This window comes from Pongo pygmaeus, chromosome 19 (genome assembly GCF_028885625.2).
Source record: "Pongo pygmaeus isolate AG05252 chromosome 19, NHGRI_mPonPyg2-v2.0_pri, whole genome shotgun sequence".
NCBI classification, from domain to species: domain Eukaryota; kingdom Metazoa; phylum Chordata; class Mammalia; order Primates; family Hominidae; genus Pongo; species Pongo pygmaeus.
Genome location: NC_072392.2, coordinates 45,964,765 through 45,985,748, shown reverse-complemented (window position 1 = coordinate 45,985,748; position 20,984 = coordinate 45,964,765). Strand labels below are relative to the sequence as shown.

Here is a 20,984-nt window from a genome sequence, read left to right as displayed (position 1 = left end):
TGCTTTGTCCTTATTATCAGGATTTCTTAACATTGGCACATGATGTAGAATGACTGCTGCAAAGGAAGGAGGTAAAGAAGTACTACTAAACACCACCGGAATTAAAATTCAATAGATAAAGGAAAAGGCAGTTTCCTACAAAACACTGTTAATCTTAGGGCTGTGTAATAAGAATATAACTGAGCAAACTGATAGTTAAAAAAAATTCTCAAAATGCAAGTTAAGCTCAGCCTGAAAAGTAGAAAAACAAGGGTAAAGAAATGAGGAATTGACATGATATATTTAACCACAGTATTTTCTATGCAACGATATGTATTTGAGTGCATGTTGGGAGCTGCTTATCAAGGTAACATGACTTTAATTTTGACAAGTATGTAACAAGGATGAAGACACTTCCTTTGACCTGTTGAAATTGCAGTAATAGTTCCTCTTCCTACTTTGTATATACCCACATATATACACACATTCACAAATGAGGGATTTAGAGTAAAAAGTTTTGATAGTGACTGATTATTTAATAAATAAGTACACTGCATTGTGTTTGATATCAGAATAAGCAACTGCAATGTTTTCAGTTCATATCATACACTGGGATAAACAGATTTAAACAAAACACATTTCTCTCTACCATACATTGAAAAGCAGTAAGAGAAATTGAAAGTACAAGAAGAGGAAAGACCACAAACTCTTGCTTGATATGTTTTCTGGGGAGGTGAAAAATTACCTGATGAAATACATATGTACAGTTTTGCAGGTGCAAATGTGGCCACAAGCTAATTAAAGTGAACACCTAATTAAATTTATAACATATTACCTAGATCAAAATTCTGTTTGGCATCTTTAAAATGAACGAGTTAATTTAGGCCAGGCGCGGTGGCTCAAGCCTGTAATCCCAGCACTTTGGGAGGCCAAGGTGGGCAGATCACCTGAGGTCAGGAGTTCGACACCAGCCTGGCCAACATGGTGAAACCCCGTCTCTACTAAAAATACAAAAATTAGATGGGCATAGTGGCAGGTGGCTGCAATCCCAGCTACTTGGGAGGGTGAGGCATGAGAATCGTTTGAACTCGGGAGGCGGAGGTTGCAGTGAGCTGAGATTGCGCCACTGCACTCCAGCCTGGACGACAGAGCAAGACTCCATCTCAAAAAATAAAATAAAATAAAATGAATGAGTTAATTTATAAACCTGGCCTAAGTGATTAAGGTAAAGGCAAAGTATATGTATGTAGTGTTGGTGGTAGATGTTTGGCATAAGGAAGTAAAATCAGAAAAACAGGAGGTGGGGACAGGTAGAAGAGGACAAGTAAAGACTTGCCAGGAAGAAAATTTTTAGAAGTTAGTGAAGCTGTGAAAACAGTACTAAGTTTATAAGAAAGACAGAGTAAGTGTTGGAAAGTTTGGTTCTTTTAAAAAAAATTTTTAAATTTTCAGGGGTAAAAGTGATTTTTGGTTACATGGATTAATTGTATAGTGGTGAAGTCTGAGATTTTAGTGCACCCATCACCTGACTAGTGTACATTGTACCCAATATGTAGTTTTTTTAAATTCCTTGCCCCTCCTTCCACCCTCCCGCTTCTGAGTCTATGCCCATTATATCACTCTGCATGTCTTTGCATACCCATAGCTTAGCTCCCACTTCCAAGTGACAACAGATGGTATTTGGCTTTCCATTCTTGAGTTACTTCACTTAGAATAATGGCTTTCAGCTCCATCCAAGTTGCTGCAAAAGATATCATTTCATTCTTTTTTATGGCTGAGTAGTATTCCATGGTGTGTATATACCACATTTTCTTTTTCTTTTTTTTTTGAGATGGAGTCTCGCTCTGTTGCCAGGCTGGAGTGCAGTGGCATGATCTCGGCTCACTGTAACCTCTGCCTCCTGGGTTCAAGCAGTTCTCCTGCCCCAGTCTCCCAAGTAGCTGGGACTACAGGCACCTGCCACCACACCCAGCTAATTTTTGTATTTTTAGTAGAGACGGGGTTTCACCAGGATGGTCTCGATCTCTTGACCTTGTGATCTGCCCACCTCGGCCTTCCGAAGTGCTCTTTATCCACTCATTGGTTGGTGGGCACTTAGGTTGGTTCCATATCTTTGCAATTGTGAATTGTGCTGCAATAAACATACATATGCAGGTGTCTTTTTAATATAATGACTTATTTTCTTTTGGGTAGATACCCAGTAGTGGGGCTGCTGGATTGAATGGTAGATCTACTTCTAGGTCTTTAAGAAATTTCCATACTCAGCTGGGCGTGGTGGCTCACGCCTGTAATCCCAGCACTATGGGAGGCTGAGGCGGGCGGATCACGAGGTCAGGAGATCGAGACCATCCTGCCTAACATGGTGAAACCCCGTCTCTACTAAAAAAATAGAAAAAATTAGCCGGGCGTGGTGGCAGGTGCCTGAAGTTCCAACTACTTGGGAGGCTGAGGCAGGAGAATGGCGTGAACCCGGGAGGCAGAGCTTGCAATGAGCCAAGATCGTGCCACTGCACTCCAGCCTGGGCGACAGAGCAAGACTCTGTCTCAAAAAAAAAAAAAAAAAAAAAAAAAAAAATTTCCATACTCTTTTCCATAAAGGTTATACTAATTTACATTCCCACCAGCAGTGTACAAGCATTAGCTTTTCACCATATCCATGCCAACATCTATTGTTTTTTTGACATTTTAATAATGATCATTCTTGCAGGAGTAAGGTAGTATTTCATCGTGGTTTTAATTTGCGTTTCCCTGATGATTAGTGATGTTCAGCACTTTTTCACGTGTTCATTGGCCATTTGTATATATTCTTTTGAGAAATGTCTGTTCATGTCATTTGCCCACTTTTTGATGGGATAATTATTTTTTTCTTCTTGCTGATTTGTTTGAGATCTTTGTAGATTCTGGATATTAGTTCTTTGTTGGACACACAGCAAATATTTTCTTCCATTCTGTGGGTTGTCAGTTTAGTCTGATGGTTATTTCTTTTGCTGTACAGAAGCTTTTTAGTTTAATTAGGTCCCATTTATTTATTTTTTGTTTTATTGCATTTGCTTTTGGAGTCTTCATTATATATTCTTTGCTTAAGCCAATGTCCAAAAGAGTTTTTCCTAGGTTATTTTCTAGAATTTTTAAGGTTTCAGGTCTTAGATTTAAGTTTTTGATGCATCCTGAGTTGATTTTTGTATAAGGTGAGAGATAGGGATCCAGTTTCATTCTTCTACATGTAGCTAGCCAATTTCCCCAGCAACATTTATTAAATAGGGTATCCTTTCCCCAGTTTATGTTTTTGTATGCTTTGTCAAGATTGGTTGTAGGTATTTGGTTTAATTTCTGGGTTCTCTATTATGTCTGTGTGTCTACTTTTATACCAGTACCATGCTATTTCAGGAACTATAGCCTTGCAGTATAATTTGAAGGAAAGTTTGGTTCCTTTTTTTTTTCTCTTAAAAAAAATTGTTTTTTAGAGATTGGGTCTTGCTGTGTTGCCCAGGCTGGTCTCGAACTCCTGACCTCAAATGATCCTCCCATCTCAGCCTCCCAAAGTCCTGGGATTACAGGCATAAGCCACCACAACAAGTGAAAGTTTGGGTTTTAATGAATATGTATTACAATGTGTATTACTAGGAAGAAATAGTAAATAATTACTCTTAGTTGGTTTAAAAAGAGAGAAGAACACTTTGGGAAAAAAAAACAACCCAGCACCTAAAAATTACAACTAGCATCTATATATCAATTTATAGTTTAGAAAACACTTTGATATTATTATACTTCAGTCCTAGCTCAGCCTAGCATATACTAAACATTCAATGTTTAGTATTGGTGGTATGGATTTCACTAAGTATTTGGAGTTAAAAGAGCTGTAATGAAAGAGATGAATGTCTTCTCTACTTTTTTGAAGAGTTTTTAATCCTATAAATTTTCAATTTGCATGATTATGTGGAATTTGGGTTAAGGATGGGGCTAGGAGTCAAGCTTTGGATCAAATGGAATAAATATGTGGTCAAATACAAGAGTAAAAACAATAAACAGTATCGGCCGGGCACAGTGGCTCACGCTTGTAATCCCAACACTTTGGGAGGCCAAGGCAGGCGATCACCTGAGGTTGGGAGTTCGAGACCAGCCTGGCTAACATTGGGAAACCCCGTCTCTATTAAAAATACAAACTTAGCCGGGCGTGGTGGCACATGCCTGTAATCCCAGCTACTCGGGAGGCTGAGGCAGGAGAATCGCTTGAACCCGGGAGGCTGAGGTTGCAGTGAGCCAAGATTGCACCATTGCATTTCGCCCTTGGCAACAAGAGCAAAACTTCATCTTAAACAAAACAAAACAAAACAAAACAAAAAACAAAAAACAACAAAACAACAACAACAAAAAAACAAAAACAATACACAGGGCCAAGGACTATAAGCAGCCCAAATCACTGGAGTTCATTTTATTATTGTATTAGTGGGTTGCCTGCTAGATGTCAGTCAGCTTTCTCAGATAAATTTTCTCTTTAAGTGCAAGATGAATAATCATAAATTGCCTCAAAAGCATTAATAGAAGGTGAATGAAATACATTTTAAATTATTTCCCAAACTGCATTTAAAATACCCTCTGGCCTATAATCTCAGTGACTCTGGTGGCTGAGACAGGAGGATCGCCTGAGTCCAGGAGATCGAGACCAGCCCAGGCAACATAGAAAGAACTTGTCTCTACAAAAATAAAAAATAAAAAACTAGCTGGGTGAGGTAATGTGCGCCCATAGTTCCAGCAACTCTGGAGGCTGAGGTGGGAGGATCACTTGAACCCAGGACTTTGAGTCTGCAGTGAACTATGACCGTGTCACTGAACTTCAGTCTGGGTGACAGGGCAAGATCCATCACTAAAAAGTAAAAATAAAATAAAATATCCCCTGAAATTACATCTTTAAAATGCAAAATCTTGAAGAATGCATCCCCAGTAAAATTTTAATGATAGTTTTAGATTCTTTTATTTATTTATTTTTTTTGAGATGGAGTTTCACTCTGTCGCCCAAGCTGGAGTGCAATCCATGAGCTTGGCTCACTGCAACCCCCGCCTCCCGGTTCACGCAATTCTCCTGCCTCAGCCTCCAGAGTAGCTGGGATTACAGGCACCCGCCACTACGCCCAGCTAATTTTTTGTATTTTTAGAAGAGATGGTGTTTCACCATGTTGGCCAGGCTGGTTTCGAACTCCTGACCTCTGGTGATCCACCCGCCTCGGCCTCCCAAAGTGCTGGGATTACAGGTGTGAGCCACCATGCCCAGCCAGTTTTAGATTCTATTGTATAAGAGAAAGGCTAGTTCTCTACCTTGGGATTTGATTTCATCCGTTGCTTTCTCCACCACATTGTTGGTGGCCTCTTTTACAGGAACATCTGGCACACTCTGTAAAGTCTTTGAAAAGAGGAAAAAAATCACCAATTTCAATGTGACTTGATTTTCGACAAAGTTGTATAAATTATTCCAACTAAAGGAAAGTTAATTGCTTTGTAAGAGTTAACCAAACATTCCTAATTAATTTTTCTGGGATCTAATGCTGTATATTAGAAGCAAAGAGGTAATCACAGCGTATTTTCTGCATTTACAAGATAAAATGTGTTGGTTCAAAATGTCATCAAATCTTCCTATTACTAACAAAGTAATATGCTAGGAATATCATTTTAGGTGTACATTAATTCTTGAATTATACAATACTTTATAGAAACATGATTTGAGACCATAGCATAAGGAAATCAGATCTTTGGAAATGCTACTGTTTTACTACTAGAAGTCACTTTCTGTATTTGTGGCAAAAAGAAAAAGCATTTAATCTTAACTGAGGAAATTAAAGATTAATTTTATGAATAGCAACAAAATAGTTTTTGTATACATGCTAATGTACTTTAAAAATCTGACTCTATATATATATATATTTTTTGGAGACGCAGTTTCACTCTGTTGCCCAGGCTGGAATTGTGCAGTGGCACGATCTCAGCTCACTGCAACCTCCACCTCCCGGGTTAAAGTGATTATCTTGCCTTGGCCTTTCAAGTAGCTAGGATTACAGGCATGCACCACCAGGCCCAGATAATTTTTGTATTATTAGTAGAGATGGAGTTTCGCCATGTTGGCCAGTCCGGTCTCGAACTCCTGACCTCAAGTGATCCACCTCGGTCTCCCAAGTGCTGGGATTACAAGTGTGAGCCATCGACAATCAATAGGATATTTTAAAAACTCGCATTAGTCAACTCACTTGTGAATCTATAGGACTATTTTTAATTGCCTCCCCTTTTCTATGAAATGTTCTTCTTTATTGTAGCCTTGTATTTATTTAAACACAAAGTTACTTAAATGATTAACCTGGAAATTACATTTTCAGCATGATAGTAAAGTGACCCTAAAAGCTGGTGGTTACAGTTTTTAGGGTAACTTTAGAAAGCAGTCTTTATTTATCTGTAATTCATAACAGTTCTTCACAAATAATTTACCTGTCTGTGGAAGTTTCCTGCAACTTACTCAAATGAATCAGCTTAATAATCAACATGAGTTTGTCCTTTTCCTTTTGCAATTTTAGTTATCTTTTTGAATACCCACATCTTTTCTTTTATCATAATAAAATTGATTTATCTAGCTTATTCCCAGCATTAATATCTGATTTATTCATGCCAACTCTACCTCATGAAGCTCTTTCACTTCAGTTAAGTTCCATTTCCTCTCTTTGTCTTCTTTTCCATTTTCCTGAAATGGAAACAGTGTTAGTAAATGGCAACCAAAAAGAGCTGTAGATTAAACTACTGTCTTATACTTTAATACAGTAAGCTTTTAATTTTTAAAAATTTCACATAATGAGTAAATAGCATGCCAAATAAAATTACACAAAGTAGTTGTATCAACAAATTCAAACAATAACAGACTTTTATATATAATCAAGGAATGCCAACCAACTAGAAGCAGGTCGCCATGACTCAACTGTTATTTTGACCCCCTTTTCAGCATTTCTGTCAAAACCTGATGCAGAATACTTCAACTAAAAAGAGAAATAATTAAATGATAGACTGTGATATTGCATCTCAATTTTCCCAAGAATGTTGAATCTCAAATCTTCCCATAAATGTAATAAACCTATGTAGGACAAGAACCTGAGCAGGTCTGAGTTCCTCTTGAGTTGTTGACTCATTCATTTGGACTCCAAAAGGTATCACCAAATGGTATAGAAGAATATTACTAGACCAGTATTAATAACAAAAAGAAAGAAAATATCAATAAACATCACAAAGTACTCCAGAAGTAAAAAAATCTCCCTCACTCCTGCCCTCACCTCACCCCACAATTCTATTGAATGATAAATTCTCAACTGCTGAACTTTTCCAACTGTATTACTGTTATGACTGTTGCTACTGACCAAAGCTAGATCATTGCTCAGGAGACAAGAAAACTCACCATAGTAATCATTACTACCATCATTAAAAAAAAAATACAGCAACAGTAATGCAATTGCATTTTTAACATGATTGTCATCCTCATTAATTTTTGAGATAACAAGGTGAGGTAAAGTGAAACTTTTATGGCTACCTAATTCATGCAAGAAAGGTAGATAGAGAATAGAATAATAATATCTCAAAAGGCATTTTTTTTGGCAAGGGAGAATTCCAGAAGAATGTGACTTATCTGGTTTATTTATTTATATTGAGGTATTAAAATAAATAATTACCAGATCCCCACTTTACTGCAAATGACTGTAGATTCACAGATTATCAAATCACTGCCATGCCAAAAATCATTTAAGAGTTTGTATATATATGAGCTATGTGTTGTTGTGTAAAGAGTAAATTATATTCACACAGTCTCTGCCTCCAGGACAGTCACAGTCTAGAGACTCTAATTTGAAATAGTATGTATCTAATGCACTAGCATATTCCCTTTTCTTTCTTTTCTTTTTTTTTTCTTGTTTTCTTTTTTTTTTTTTTACAGAGTCTCATTCTGTCGCCCAGGCTGGAGTACAGTGGCGCAATCTCGGCTCACTGCAACCTCCGCCTCCTGGGTTCAAGTGATTCTCCTGCCTCAGCCTCCCGAGTAGCTGGACAACAGGTGCTCACCACCACACCTGGCTAATTTTTGTACGTTTAGTAAAGACGGGGTTTCACCATGTTGGCCAGGCTGGTCTTGAACTCCTGACCTCAAGTGATCCACCCTCCTCAGCCTCCGAAAGTGCTGGGATTACAGGTGTGAGGCACCGCACCCAGCCATTCCCTTTTCTTTTTATCAACATAACACATGTTCTAGCTAAATAAACCAAAAGTACTGCCTTTGGAGAGAAGAGTTTCCAACATTTAAAAATAGCTGCCTCAAAGCCTTTTTGAAGCGCTTAATAAATAATAAATAATAGAAAATAAATTTATGTGATAGCTCCCAACTGTATATTCTCAACAGCCTCATTTCTTTGCTTATGGTGTCCATCTCCTGAAATTGCTGAGAAGCTTCCTTCCATTTCTTTTAAAATCTATTTGGTTTGGATGCACTCAGATAAATTCAACTCAATAAGACTTTATTAGGTGCTTTCTATATGCAGGCAAATGTTGGGGCTTAAAAGGATGAATAAGACCTGCCTTGAAGAGTTCCCAGTTTAGTCCAGGTGCAGTGGCTCATGCTTGTAATCCCAGCACTTTGGGAGGCCAAGGCGGGTGGATCACCTGAGGTCAGGAGTTCGAGACCAGCCTGGCCAACATAGTGAAACCCTGTCTCTACTAAAAATACAAAAAAGTAGCTGGGTGTGTTGGCAGGTGTCTGTGATCCCAGCTATGCAGGAGGCTGAGGCAGGAGAGTGGCTTGAACCCGGGAGGCGGAGGTTGCAGTGAGCCAAGATCATGCCATTGCACTCCAGCCTGGGCAACGAGCGAAACTCTGTCTCAAAAAAAAAAAAAAGAGTTCCCAGTTCAGTGAGGGAAAGAGATGCAATTCAATCTGCAAAGTGCAAGAGCAGAGGTACACACAAAATGTTAAGGAATAGAGAAATAAGCAATTAATTTTCCCAGGGTAGTTAGGGACATTTTCACAAAGGAAGCTGGATGGTAAAAGACTAGTAAGAAATTTGAAGCAGAAGGAACAAACACTCAAGGTTCAAAAAGTGTTTGAAGAATTCATATAGCAGATATGCTGATATGGAGAAAGTGTTAGTGGTCTGGATAGAAGATCAAATCAGCTACAACATTCCCTTAAGCCAAAGCCCAATCCAGAGCAAGGCCCTAACTTCTCTTCAATTCTGTGAAGGCTGAGAGAGGTGAGAAAGCTGCAGAGGAAAAGCTGAAAACTATCAGAAGTTGATTCATGGGGTTTAAGGAAAGAAGACATCTTCATAACTTAAAAGTGCAAGGTGAAGCTGCAAGTGCTGATGCAGAAGTTGCAGCAAGTTACCCAAAAGATTTAACTAAGATCATCAATGAAGGTGGCTACACTAAACAATGGATTTTCCATGCAGACAAAACAGCCTTCTATTGGAAGAAGATGCTATCTAGGATTTCATAGCTGGAGGGAAGTCAACATCTGGCTTCAAAGCTTCAAAGGATAGGCTGACTCTCTTGTTTGGGGCTAATGCAGCTGGTGACTTTAAGTTGAAACCAATGCTCATTTATCATTTCAAAAATCTTAACCCTTAAGAATTATGCTAAATCTATTCTGTCTGTACTCTATAAATGGAACAATAAAGTCTGGATGACAGCACATTTGTTTACAGTATGGCTTAAGGAATATTTTAAATACACCCTTGAGATCTACTGCTCAGGAAAATTGATTCCTTTCAAAATATTACTGTTCATTGACAGTGCACTTGGTCACCTAAGAGCTCTGATGGAAATGTACAAGGTAATTAATGTTGCTCCCAACCCTGCCAACACAGAATCCATTCTGCAGCCCATGGATCAAAGACCAATTTCAACTTTCAAGTCTTATTTAAGAAATACATTTCATAAGGCTATAGCTTCCATAGATAGTGATTTCTGATGGATTTGGGCAAAGTAAATTGAAAACCTTCTTGAAAGGATTCACCATTCTAGATGTCATTAAGAACATTTGTGATTCATGGAAGGAAGTCAAAATATCAGCATTAACAGAGTTTGGAAGAAATTGATTCCAACCCTCATGGATGACTTTGAGGGCCCCAGGACTTCAGTGGAGGAAGTAACTGCAGATGTAATGGAAATAGCAAGAGAACTAGAATTAGAAGTGAGGCCTGAAGATGTGACTGAATTGCTGCAATCTCATGATAAAACTTGAATGAATGAGGAATGTCTTCTTATAGATGGGCAAAGAAGCAGTTTCTTGAGGTGGAATCACTCCTGGTGAAGACACTGTGAACATCATTGAAATGACAACAAAGGATTTAGAATACTACATAAACTTAGTTGTTGAAGCAGTGGTAGGATATGACAGGACTGACTCTAATTTTGAAAGAAGTTCCACTGTGGGTAAAAAGTTATCAAACAGCATCAAATGTTACAGAGAAATTATTCAAGACAGGAAGAGTCAATCAATGTGGCAAACTCAATTGTCTTAATTTAAGATATTTTCACAGCCACGCTAGCCTTCAGCAACCACTACTCTGATCAGTTATCAGCTATCAACATCGAGGCAAGATCCTCCATCAGCAAAAAGATTTTGAGTGGATAAAGGCTCATATGATTGTTAGCATTTTTTAGCAAAAAAAGTATTTTTAAATTAAGATATGCACATTTTTTAGACATAATGCTACTGCACACTTAATAGACAATAGTATAAATATAACTTTTATATATGCATTGGGAAACCAAAACTTCATGTGACCAGTTTATTGTGATGTTCTCTTTATTGTAGTGGTCTGGAACCAAACTCAAAATATCTCCCAGGTCTGCCTGTATGAGGGCCAAAAATATAATTTTAGTCACCACAATGGAGAATTCCAACCTCTCACCCAGATCCTTAATTGAAAGGTGGGTCCCTTTGAGAAAGACCTCTGTAGCATTGCCCTAGTATATACTGAAAAATCTTCCTCTAAGTCTCTTCCACAGAGATTGATGGCCATTTCCTAAAATGGCTTTGTGCGAGGGAAAAGGAATATCCAGGTTTTTCAGAGCTATCTAAACACTGATTCTAAACTGATGTTAATCCTGGGGATCCAAAATACCACTTCAGTCCATAAGTTTAAGTGGGGGTTTGCGGTGGCCAGATGGAGTCTTAACTCAAGTTTGAATCACAGTGGTTTAGTAGGGCTATAGAACCACCTTGTGGTGATTTCATCAGTCCCTGAATATATAATTAGAACAGAGATACTGGTAACTGGCAGGATCTCTATATCCGTTCTCTGACTCTGGAATAAGGACTATTATAGTAGCAAGGGCCAAGTGGAAGCCTTTGAAAACCTCCCCTCAAACTCCCTTCAAACACACCAGGACAGTAAACAAAAATATTGCCTCCTTGGGGTTGGGAGGATGGGGGATTACAGAGATTAATGAAACCAGTAAAGATCTGAAAGAAGCAGGAGTGAGGCTGGGCACAGGGTCTCACGCCTGTAATCCTAGCACTTAGGGAGGCCGAGGCGGGTGGATTACCTGAGGTCAGGAGTTTGAGACCAGCCTGGTCAACATGGTGAAACCCGGTCTCTACTAAAAATATGAAAATTAGCCGGGCGTGGTGGCACATGCCTGTAATCCCAGCTACTTGGGAGGCTGAGGTGGGAGAATCACTTGAACCTGGGAGGCGGAGGTTGCAGTGAGCCGAGATCGTGCCACTGCACTCCAGCCTGGGCGACAGAAACTCCATCTCAAAAAAAAAAAAAAGAAGCAGGAGTGATGAAAGCTACCTCACACCAATTTAACTTGCCTGTTTGGCCTGTGAAGAAGAAGGTGGCTGGATCTTGGAGAATGACTGTGGATTACTGTAAATTTTATCAGATTATGCCTCCACTTGCACCTCCTCTTCCATACATAGTATCTTTATTGGAGCAAATCAACACAGCCCTTGGCACCTGGTATGTAGCTATTGTCCCAGAAAGTGCTTATTTCTCCATATAAATTGGCAAGAAACACCTGAAGCAGTTTGGTTTTACTTGGCAGGGCCAACAATATCCCTTCACAGTCTTGCCTCAGGGCTACATCATTTCTCTAGCTCTCTGCCGTAATATAGTCTACAGAGATATTGAGCATCTTGACTTCCCAGTCAGCATCACATTGATGAAAGTATGCTGATTGTATCCGAGAAGCAGGAAGTAGCAAGGTCTTTAACTGTCTTTAAGAGATACATGCAAACCAGAGGATGGGAAATAAATTCCATTCTGGCATCAATTTCCATATCAATCAAGTGCCAGTTATTAAATTATTGTCTTATCTCCAAATTCACCCATTTTTACTCTTCTTTGTTGCTAAAGCTGAGACCCTGAAAATCACATTTCTTTGCCTTGCCAGCTGGCTTTGTTATACTATGCTAACTGGGGGCACCAGAGGGACATCCCACACCTGAAGGGAAGACAAGAGACTTGCTCCTTCTTGTCTGTCCCCTGATTGCTTCTTTTTTTATTATTATTATTATACTTTAAGTTCTAGGGTACATGTGCACAACGTGCAGGTTTGTTACATATGTATACATGTGCCATGTTGGTGTGCTGCACCCATTAACTCGTCATTTACATTAGGTATATCTCCTAATGCTATCCCTCCCCTCTCCCCCCACCCCACAACAGGCCCCAGTGTGTGACGTTCCCCTTCCTGTGTCCAAGTGTTCTCATTGTTCAATTCCCACCTATGAGTGAGAACATGCAGTGTTTGGTTTTTTGTCCTTGTGATCGTTTGCTCAGAATGATGGTTTCCAGCTTCATCCATGTCCCTACAAAGGACATGAACTCATCTTTTTTATGGCTGCATAGTATTCCATGGTGTATATGTGCCACATTTTCCCTGACTGCTTCTTGTGGCCTTTTGGTTCCTGTGTGCTTCACCTAGTAATGCTTCTTCATCCTGGTAGCAACATTTCCTTTTTGCAGCAACAGCTGAATCCAGTTTGTAGTAGTTTTTCTATAGTTCTATAATTTTCATTACTCTAAGGCACCACCACCAGCCAGCCAGTGCTCCTGCTTCAGAAGTCTGTGTCCCAGAACCCTGGGTGCCATGAAGCCCCTCCTCTGATCTCAGAGGCACTAACACCAGCTGAGCAGCACTTTCTCTTCAGAGACCTTAGTTTTAGCTTTGTGGGGCCGATCCTCTAAGTTTCTAAATTTTTCCCTTTGCTTCCTTTGTTTTTTTTTGTTTGTTTGTTTTGTTTTGTTTTTTTTGTTTTCTAGCCCTTAAGGTGGGAGGAATTACTCACCATTGTGATACCTTAGATTTCTCTTTTTACTTTTTTAGTTATCTACTTAACAACTTTATATCTAGTTATTAATTCTTTGTTAAAATTTCTTGGCAAATAACTGGTAGAGTTTCTGTTTTTTTGAGACAAGGTCTTGCTCTGTCACCCAGGCTGGAGTATAATGGCACAGTCATAGCTCACTGCAACCTCAACCTCCTGGGCTCAAGCAATCCTCCCACCTCAGCTCCCTAAGTAGCTAGGACTGCAGGTGTGTACCACCACACCTGGCTAATTTTGGTATTTTTTGGAGAGATGAGGTCTTACTATGTTGCCCAGGCTGCTCTCAAATTCCTAGCCTTATGCAATCCTCCTGCCTCAGCCTCCCAAAGTACTGGACTTACAGGCATGAGGTACCACACCCCACCCAAGCTGGTGTTCTTTCTGTCTCCTGTCAGGACACAGTTAAATGAAGTTAGTAAAAGTTAAAGTTTTTATAAAACTTAAGAAAAAATACAACCAAGTGAAGGCAATATATGACTCAATAATACTGCAGTTGCTCTCAGCTCTTATATATCTGTGCTATATTAATTTATACTTATAATTATGCCCAAGTTGTTTCAAATATAAGGGATTGGATTATCAAGGATAGGACCATGATTTCTTGTGTCTTTTTTTTTGACTCACTTTTTTTTTGCTCTCTCTTAAGCTTAGCTATATAAGCCATCATCTTTTAAGTGAAATACTTCATTTGGTATGCAATGAATGAGTTATAGATACATTGCAAGATAGGGATCTATTCAGCCTGAGGAGTTACTTAAAAGAACTGGAGTGGTTGATAAATGTAGGTAATTCACTCCTGGCAAGAAGCAGTGTGATCTAGAGATTCTCAGCAGCCCCCCAAAATCAGGGTGTGAATACCCACCCTAGTATGCCCATGGTCCCACTTGTGGACAGCACAATGAAGTTCTTGCCAAGCAAAGCCAAGGAGTATTCTACCACCAGGTCATCACTTTCACAAGACAATTGTAGTACACATTGCTGACTATCATAAACACTGAGCTTTGGAGGATGTTCCAGGTACCAAAAGAGCAGGACTTACAGCCTCGAATAAAGCCAGGAAACGCAGGGAGGCCAGCTAGGTACTCCTGATGAACTCAGCTTACGATCTCTCTTTTTATGTATATAGCATTCTTTCTTTTGTTTATATCTGATGTGCCCTTTTAATTATGTTCAAGTTATATGCAGAATTATTGATCTAATAACACAATCATACTCTGCAAATTAGACCTTTATCAATATTTTGCAATAGATGCTCGACATGAAGTGTATGGGTAGATGGGGAAATTCCCATTGGCAAATGTAATGAGGAAATACCCTGTGATAATGTGGATATATTATCAATCATAATTTATACTTTTAAATTTTGAATTGTGAAAATTGTTTAAAAGTTTTTTTATCACCTACTTGTATGAACTAAGTTCTCATCAATAATGACTACCAAGAATTTGAAGAGATCACTGTTAAACTGTTTCATTCAAGAACTGCATGCAGTCATTTCAATCATAAAATCCTGTATAAAAAATGTTATGTTTACAGAAGCAATCTCAGGTTTTTCATTAAATTTTTAGACAACTTTGTTTGGAAACGTATACAAATTCAATATTTAGTGTCATCCTTAATATGTTTATTTTTCTCATTAAAAGTGAGTAATATAAAGAAAACAATTTTTTTTCACCAAGCCCCATGTAATTAGTTGCCTCCAAATCCCCTTTAATTTATCCCAGTGTGCTGTACAAATATTATTTCTATGGATGTCATGATGTGGAAAAAAAAGGTAGAGAACCACCCCTTTAACATTTAGATCAGGATTCTTCACCTTGGTTCCTTGATAGGTTTTAGTAGGTATGAGAAATATGCAAGTACATTTTTCTGGAGAGAAGGTCAATAGTTTTCATCAGGTTCTCAAAGCTTGAGAACCAGCTAACCTCAGAGATTTCAAGCTCCCCTATAATTTCACCCCGGAAGAAGTACTGATACAAGTTAAGGGTTAAATGGACTCCAGTGGTACAACCAGGCCTCCAGCATCATAGGTGGGAAGAGTGAAAGTGCTATAAATAGAACTAGGAGGACTTTTGTCTCTTTGGCTCCCTCTTTTGGGAATCCTGCTCTTGGCCTCTCTCTCCTCAAATTCAGCTAGAATAGTAAGAGGATCCTAGGATCTTCACTCTATTAGAAGATATCTCCTCTCTCAGTTCACCAGAAGACCTAGCAGGAACCAGGGTGGAGCCTAGGGAAATTAGGTATAAATGGGGCACGAAGCATAGATTTCATCAAATGCTTACTGTGGTCCAGCTCCATTCACAAAGTGACTGCACTGGGATCTGCAGACAAAGCCTGAAAGCCAATATCATAAAGAGCACATTTGCCCAGACCTTGTCTCCTTTGTTTCTATAGAACTTTGTACGTATATAGACTTCTCCTATATTTCTACATACCTCCTTTCGCGCCTAGCAGAGGTGACAGAAGCCATGGTACCACTAAACTATGCTCTAATTATTTGTTGATGTGTTTTCCCCTACTAATTGGCTTTGAGCCCCTAAGAGGTAGATAAATATTTGTCTTGTTCTTAAAGCAGTGTCTAGTATATGATACACATTCAATAAGTATTTTCTCAATTATTAGTAAATAAATTGATGAACATGCACCAATAATTTCCAAATCTTATTTTCCTTAAAAGGTATATACCAGGAAGAGATATTTCCCCTGAAAATTAATAAATTAACTTCCTGATACAAACAATGTGAATTTTGGCATCTCATAATTCAATTTTGATCAGGATTTTATCACCTTAGATATGTGGAACAAAAATGTTCCACACTTACCTACAGATGAAACATGTCTTGACCACTAATCTACTTCTACTATTAAGAAAAAGAATGATGGCCGGGCACGGGGGCTCACACCTGTAATCCCAGCACTTTGTGAGGCCAAGGCAGGTGGATCATCTGAGGTCAGGAGTTCCAGACCAGCCTGACCAACATGGTGAAACCCCCGTCTCTACTAAAAAGACATAAAATTAGCTGGGCGTGGTGGCACATGCCTGTAATCCCAGCTACTCAGGAGGCTGAGACAGGAGAATAGCTTGAACCTGGGAGGTGGAGGTTGCAGTGAGCTGAGATTGTGCCATTGCACTCCAGCCTGGGCAACAAGAGCAAAACTCTGTGTCAAAAAAAAAAAAAGAAAAGAAAAGAAAGAAAAGCCAGGCACAGTGGCTCACATCTGTAATCCTAGCACTTTGGGAGGCTGAGGTGGGCAGATCTCTTGAGGACAGGAGTTCAAGACCAGCCTGGCCAATACGGTGAAACCCCGTCTCTAATAAAAATACAAAAACTAGCCGGGTGTGGTGGTGGGCCCCTGTATTCCCAGCTACTCGGGAGGCTGAGGCAGGAGAATTGCTTGAACCCGGGAGGCGGAGGTTGCAGTGAGCCGAGATTGCACCACTGCACTCCAGCCTGGGCTGCAAAGGGAGCCTCCGTCTCAAAAAAAAAAAAAAAAAAAAAAAAGTTATCTTACTTGCATAGAGGGCCTTTATGGTTTATTCTGCACTTTACCATACATTATCTCAAGAATCCTGTCAGTTAGGGTTCCATTGTAGAGATAAAGGAATTAAAGCTCAAAAAGTTCAAGCCATTTGCATAAGGTTTTAGAGCTGGAACTAGAAACCAGGTCTTCTGATTCCTATGGTAGTGCTCTTTCTCACCGCAAGGTTAATGGACTTAAGCCTTTCATCTTCCAAAAGAATTTCTGAAGAGTATGTTACCATGAAAAAGTAGATCATCATTGTTGCCCTCCCTGAGTCAGAGAACCAACATACAAGTACTAAGACCTACAGATTTGAATATTACTTTTTCTAGAATGATACTTCGGTTCATAAAGCACATATATTTCATTTATTTGAGTTCATTCAGCTTCTAGCTATGTGTATTTCTTGGCTATGTATCTAGTTTCCTCTTTGGTCTCCCATGCATTGGTTCAAAGTTCTTACTTTTGAACCTTGCCTTCTCTTTTCCTGTTTACTACGGAGCTCTGGGAAAAACACAGTCAGATTGTTTAATCTGTGAACCATACATCTTTGTTTAATTTTGTCTCAAAGGCACTCCTGATCACCACCAGGGGGCAAAAGCCTACCAGCTGGCTTCTCTGCACTACACTCTACATAGGACTGTACAGTACAGGGACCCTCAGTGTCTGATTCTTGATGGAAACTCCCTGCTAATTATTTCAACCACAGGGCCCCGGGGAGAGAACAAAGGCTCAGCACAGAGGACTCTTGTGGCGTTTAACAGTACAGCAGCCAGAAAGAGCTCATGACAGCCCTGTCAGTTTAAAAGAAGCAATGAGATCCAAGAGTGTTTGAGTGACAAACAGGAGGGGGTGGGTTTTAATAACTGCAAACTCCCGAGTGTGTGTGTTTTCTACAGCTTTGATATGTACGGTGGTATTTACCAGCTCATCCACTCAAGCTGAGAAATAGCCTTGTCAACTCTCTTTCTTTGTGTAAATAATCAGTGATAATTGCATTGTGCAATTTTTTTCCTTTTTAATCTTGATTTTCCACTACATTCTTTGCTTATGTTCTGCAGACAATTTACCCCTGAGAAAACCATTCCCTTAAAATATCTTTTAATCTACATTTTTACATAGGTCTATGAAAGAATGACATTTAGAGACGAAGGAGAAGAAAGCTTAACGAGCAAATCCTGTTTAATTAAAAGAATGTCTTCACAGCAGGAGGCAAGTGAGAGGTCAATAGCAGGCTGGACCCTCACAACTCAGCGAGCCCGGCTTCCTCGGACTCCCAGGCGCGCTCAGCTTCTCTTCTCCCCAGGAATAATGAATAAATCTTTAGACAGACAATAGAGGAAGCATGAGGGTACCACAAACCTTTCCAGGGTATCAAACGGAACATGGTTTTCTTTCCAGAAGTCTCATCATAAAACATGGACGGAAGGGTGGGAAAGTTGAGAAAAAGCCCCCGAGAGCCGGGGTGAAGGGAGTAAACTGGTCTAGCCCAGTCCTGTCTGCGCCCAGTGAGAGGGTTTGAAACTCCGCGGACCCCTTCCCCAATAGATAACGTGTTTGCTTCAGGATTTTCATCTCAGCTGCTTTTTTTTAAGGTTGGTTAAGCTGTGCGCCGCCCCACCTCATAAAATGGTTGTCTCTCAGGAGTGAAGACTCCAGCGGCCCCCCGCCCTGGGACCCCTCACCGGGCTGGCTCCCTTCGGCCCCTTCCCCACCCCACTCCACAGCACTTAGCGCTGGCAAACCGCGCGGTTCCAGCGCGAAGGAGGAAACGCAGGAGGGTGCGGCGGCCCGAAGCGCACGCACTCGGCCGGCTTCCGGCAACTCAAGGGTTAAGACCAGGCGGCGGCGCGCGCCGAGGGGAGAGGCGGTAGCTGACAGGTGGCGCCTGCGCACTGGGAGCGCTCATTGTGCCCCGCAGCTGCCGAACCGCCCGCCCGCCGCCCGTTCGGCGCGTCAGTCGGCTAGAGTCTGGTGGTGGGTGCGGAGTCTGCGGCCGTTCCCGCGGCCTCCTCCTCCTCCCCGTTCCCTTCACCCTCACCCCGCACCCTTTTCCCCATCCCGGCTCCGTCACCCTCCCGCCCCCCACACTCAGGACAAGAATGCCCTGCCCGGAACAACCCAGCAGCGCCTAGATGGCTTTGGTCACGGTCCAGCGGTCACCTACCCCCAGCACCACCTCCAGCCCCTGCGCCTCGGTGAGTCCTTCCTGGCGGCCGCTCCGCTTGCTTCTGTCACTGCGGCTCCGCTTTGCCTCAGCGGGTCCCGCCGAACGCCACTGCGCACGCGCCGCGCCGCTTCCCAGGCCTTGGCACTCGGCTGCCGCGAACCCCCCAACACCCCCATCTTAAAGACTAGCAGCAGGAACTACAAGACGTTGATTTTTGCCCCCATCACCCTGAGCACCTAGCTCCTCACAGTCCTCGCCCTGAAATCCCCTGTGGCATGCCTCCCTATGGCTTGAGCACTTCCTTTTGGTAATGAGTCATTCTTGCTTTTCACCCTCCCCCTTCTTTTACCCTCTGTTGCTCTGCTGCAGGGAGGGGACCGTGAGCCTCCTGCGTTGCCCCTTACCCACACCCACATCTCTTACCCACACCATTGCATAGACCTGTTCAGTATTTGCGCACTGCACACTCTTCTTCGGACTCGCCAGGGTGTGTGCCTTCCCCTAGTCACTTGCTGGCTTTCTTTTGCTCTGTACTGTTCAGGCTTTGAACTGCCCAACGGTAGTTATTCCTTGGTTTCTCCCGCCTGCCCCCCACCCCAAAGGGTAGCAATGATCTCTGTCTCCTGGGCCTCTTACCTTTCCTTTATGAGGTCCCGAAGCATCTGGTGCTGCTTGGTGATCAGTGCCAAATTATTTCCTTACAGATATTTCATAATTTCTTACAGATATTTATGCCTTACACTCATTGCTCATGATCATTCTTTTTCTAAGGTCGTGTTTGTATGGCTCGTTACCTCAGATGCCTATGCCAATAAAGCATGCTCTCAGAAGGAAAATACCCAGTAACCAGCCTTTTCCGCTGGGCCCGTCTTTGCCTTCTCTCCTCGCCCCACCCCCATTCTTTTACACTCCATTCTCTTAGGCTCCGTTTTTGAAAATATTTATTTTTAAAAACAATATATTGCACCAGTGGGGCAAATGGGCTTTAAAAAACAAACATCCAGATGTTTTAGAGAGAAATAAACTGAATGAAAATGCGAGCAACTGGGAAACCACCTTGAACTTCCTACAGAACTATAATTTTAAAAACGGTGTTGGTGGATTTGGTAGTATCAGTTTGCAAAAAAAGGTATTTAATAAACTGTACCACTTTCTACTGTAAAAAAATCAATCAGGTTACTCTTAATATTTGTATGTTAACTAAGGTGTGAGCTTTGATATCCTGAAATTTGCTGGCTTGTCATTTCAGTATAATTTCCTGAATTTCAAAGTTTTGTTGTGTGTGGTTGTGGTTTCTTCTTTTCTGAGCTTTAATTGCATTTTGTGTGATCAAATTGACAACTATATCTTAAGTGATTTTATTTCAAAGGTTAATATATCTTGTGTTGTTTCAGAGAGCAGAACTGGGATTCTTGGTTCAGGGAGGCAGATTTCCAGTGATTGTAAGGAAGAATTTGTAACAGTGGAGTGCACTGCCTTGCAAAATAGTGAGTGCACATTGCTGGAAATATTCAAGCAAAGGCTGGAAAACATTTTGCCTGGAAGGTGGTATAAAGAATTCCTGCAGTGGGGGACTTCTAAGACTATTTCTAATCTAAGATTTTGTGACTTGAGAATACTTGTACTTCAAAGCTGGTAAAACGTTTTGGGGTCATCTGAAGACAAGTATCATAGGAATAAAATTTTAGTATAATTTATTCTTGTGTGTAGTACTTTATGCTAGTTTTTGGAAAGTCATTAACATACCATCAAACCTTCTTAATTCACTCCACTAATAAACTCTTTGGTTTGTGGTTACTAGGCTTGATTTTGAAGAAATCGATTGAAAGTTAGTAGAGTCATGCAAAAAAAAAAAAATCAGTACTATAGTAACATTTATTTTCCTTGGGCACTGTTGAAAATAGTTTATGCTATGATAATATATGTATATCAAGTTGTCATCGTACTAATTTACTTGAAGTG

General features: G+C 40.6%; 2 protein-coding genes across 6 annotated transcripts in view; one reads left to right on the top strand and one right to left on the bottom strand.

Moving 5' to 3' along the window:
* Positions 1 to 7,314, bottom strand: part of EFCAB5 (EF-hand calcium binding domain 5) — a 183,751-nt gene extending 176,437 nt beyond the window's left edge. For both annotated transcript variants that reach the window (XM_054458178.2, XM_054458180.2), the window contains exons 1-3: positions 7,102 to 7,314; positions 6,638 to 6,700; positions 5,293 to 5,377 (exon numbers count right to left, since the gene is read on the bottom strand). In XM_054458178.2, coding sequence (XP_054314153.2) covers positions 5,293 to 5,377; positions 6,638 to 6,700; positions 7,102 to 7,143 — 190 coding nt within the window. In that variant the 5' untranslated portion in view covers positions 7,144 to 7,314. The remainder of the gene's footprint in view (positions 1 to 5,292; positions 5,378 to 6,637; positions 6,701 to 7,101) is intronic.
* Positions 7,315 to 18,430: 11,116 nt separating this feature from the next.
* Positions 18,431 to 20,984, top strand: part of SSH2 (slingshot protein phosphatase 2) — a 301,846-nt gene continuing 299,292 nt past the window's right edge. For 3 of the 4 annotated variants that reach the window (XM_054458185.2, XM_054458181.2, XM_054458189.2), the window contains exon 1: positions 18,431 to 19,050. In XM_054458185.2, the coding sequence (XP_054314160.1) occupies positions 18,988 to 19,050 (63 nt within the window). In that variant the 5' untranslated portion in view covers positions 18,431 to 18,987. The remainder of the gene's footprint in view (positions 19,051 to 20,984) is intronic. The other variant, XM_054458183.2, reaches the window with a different exon arrangement.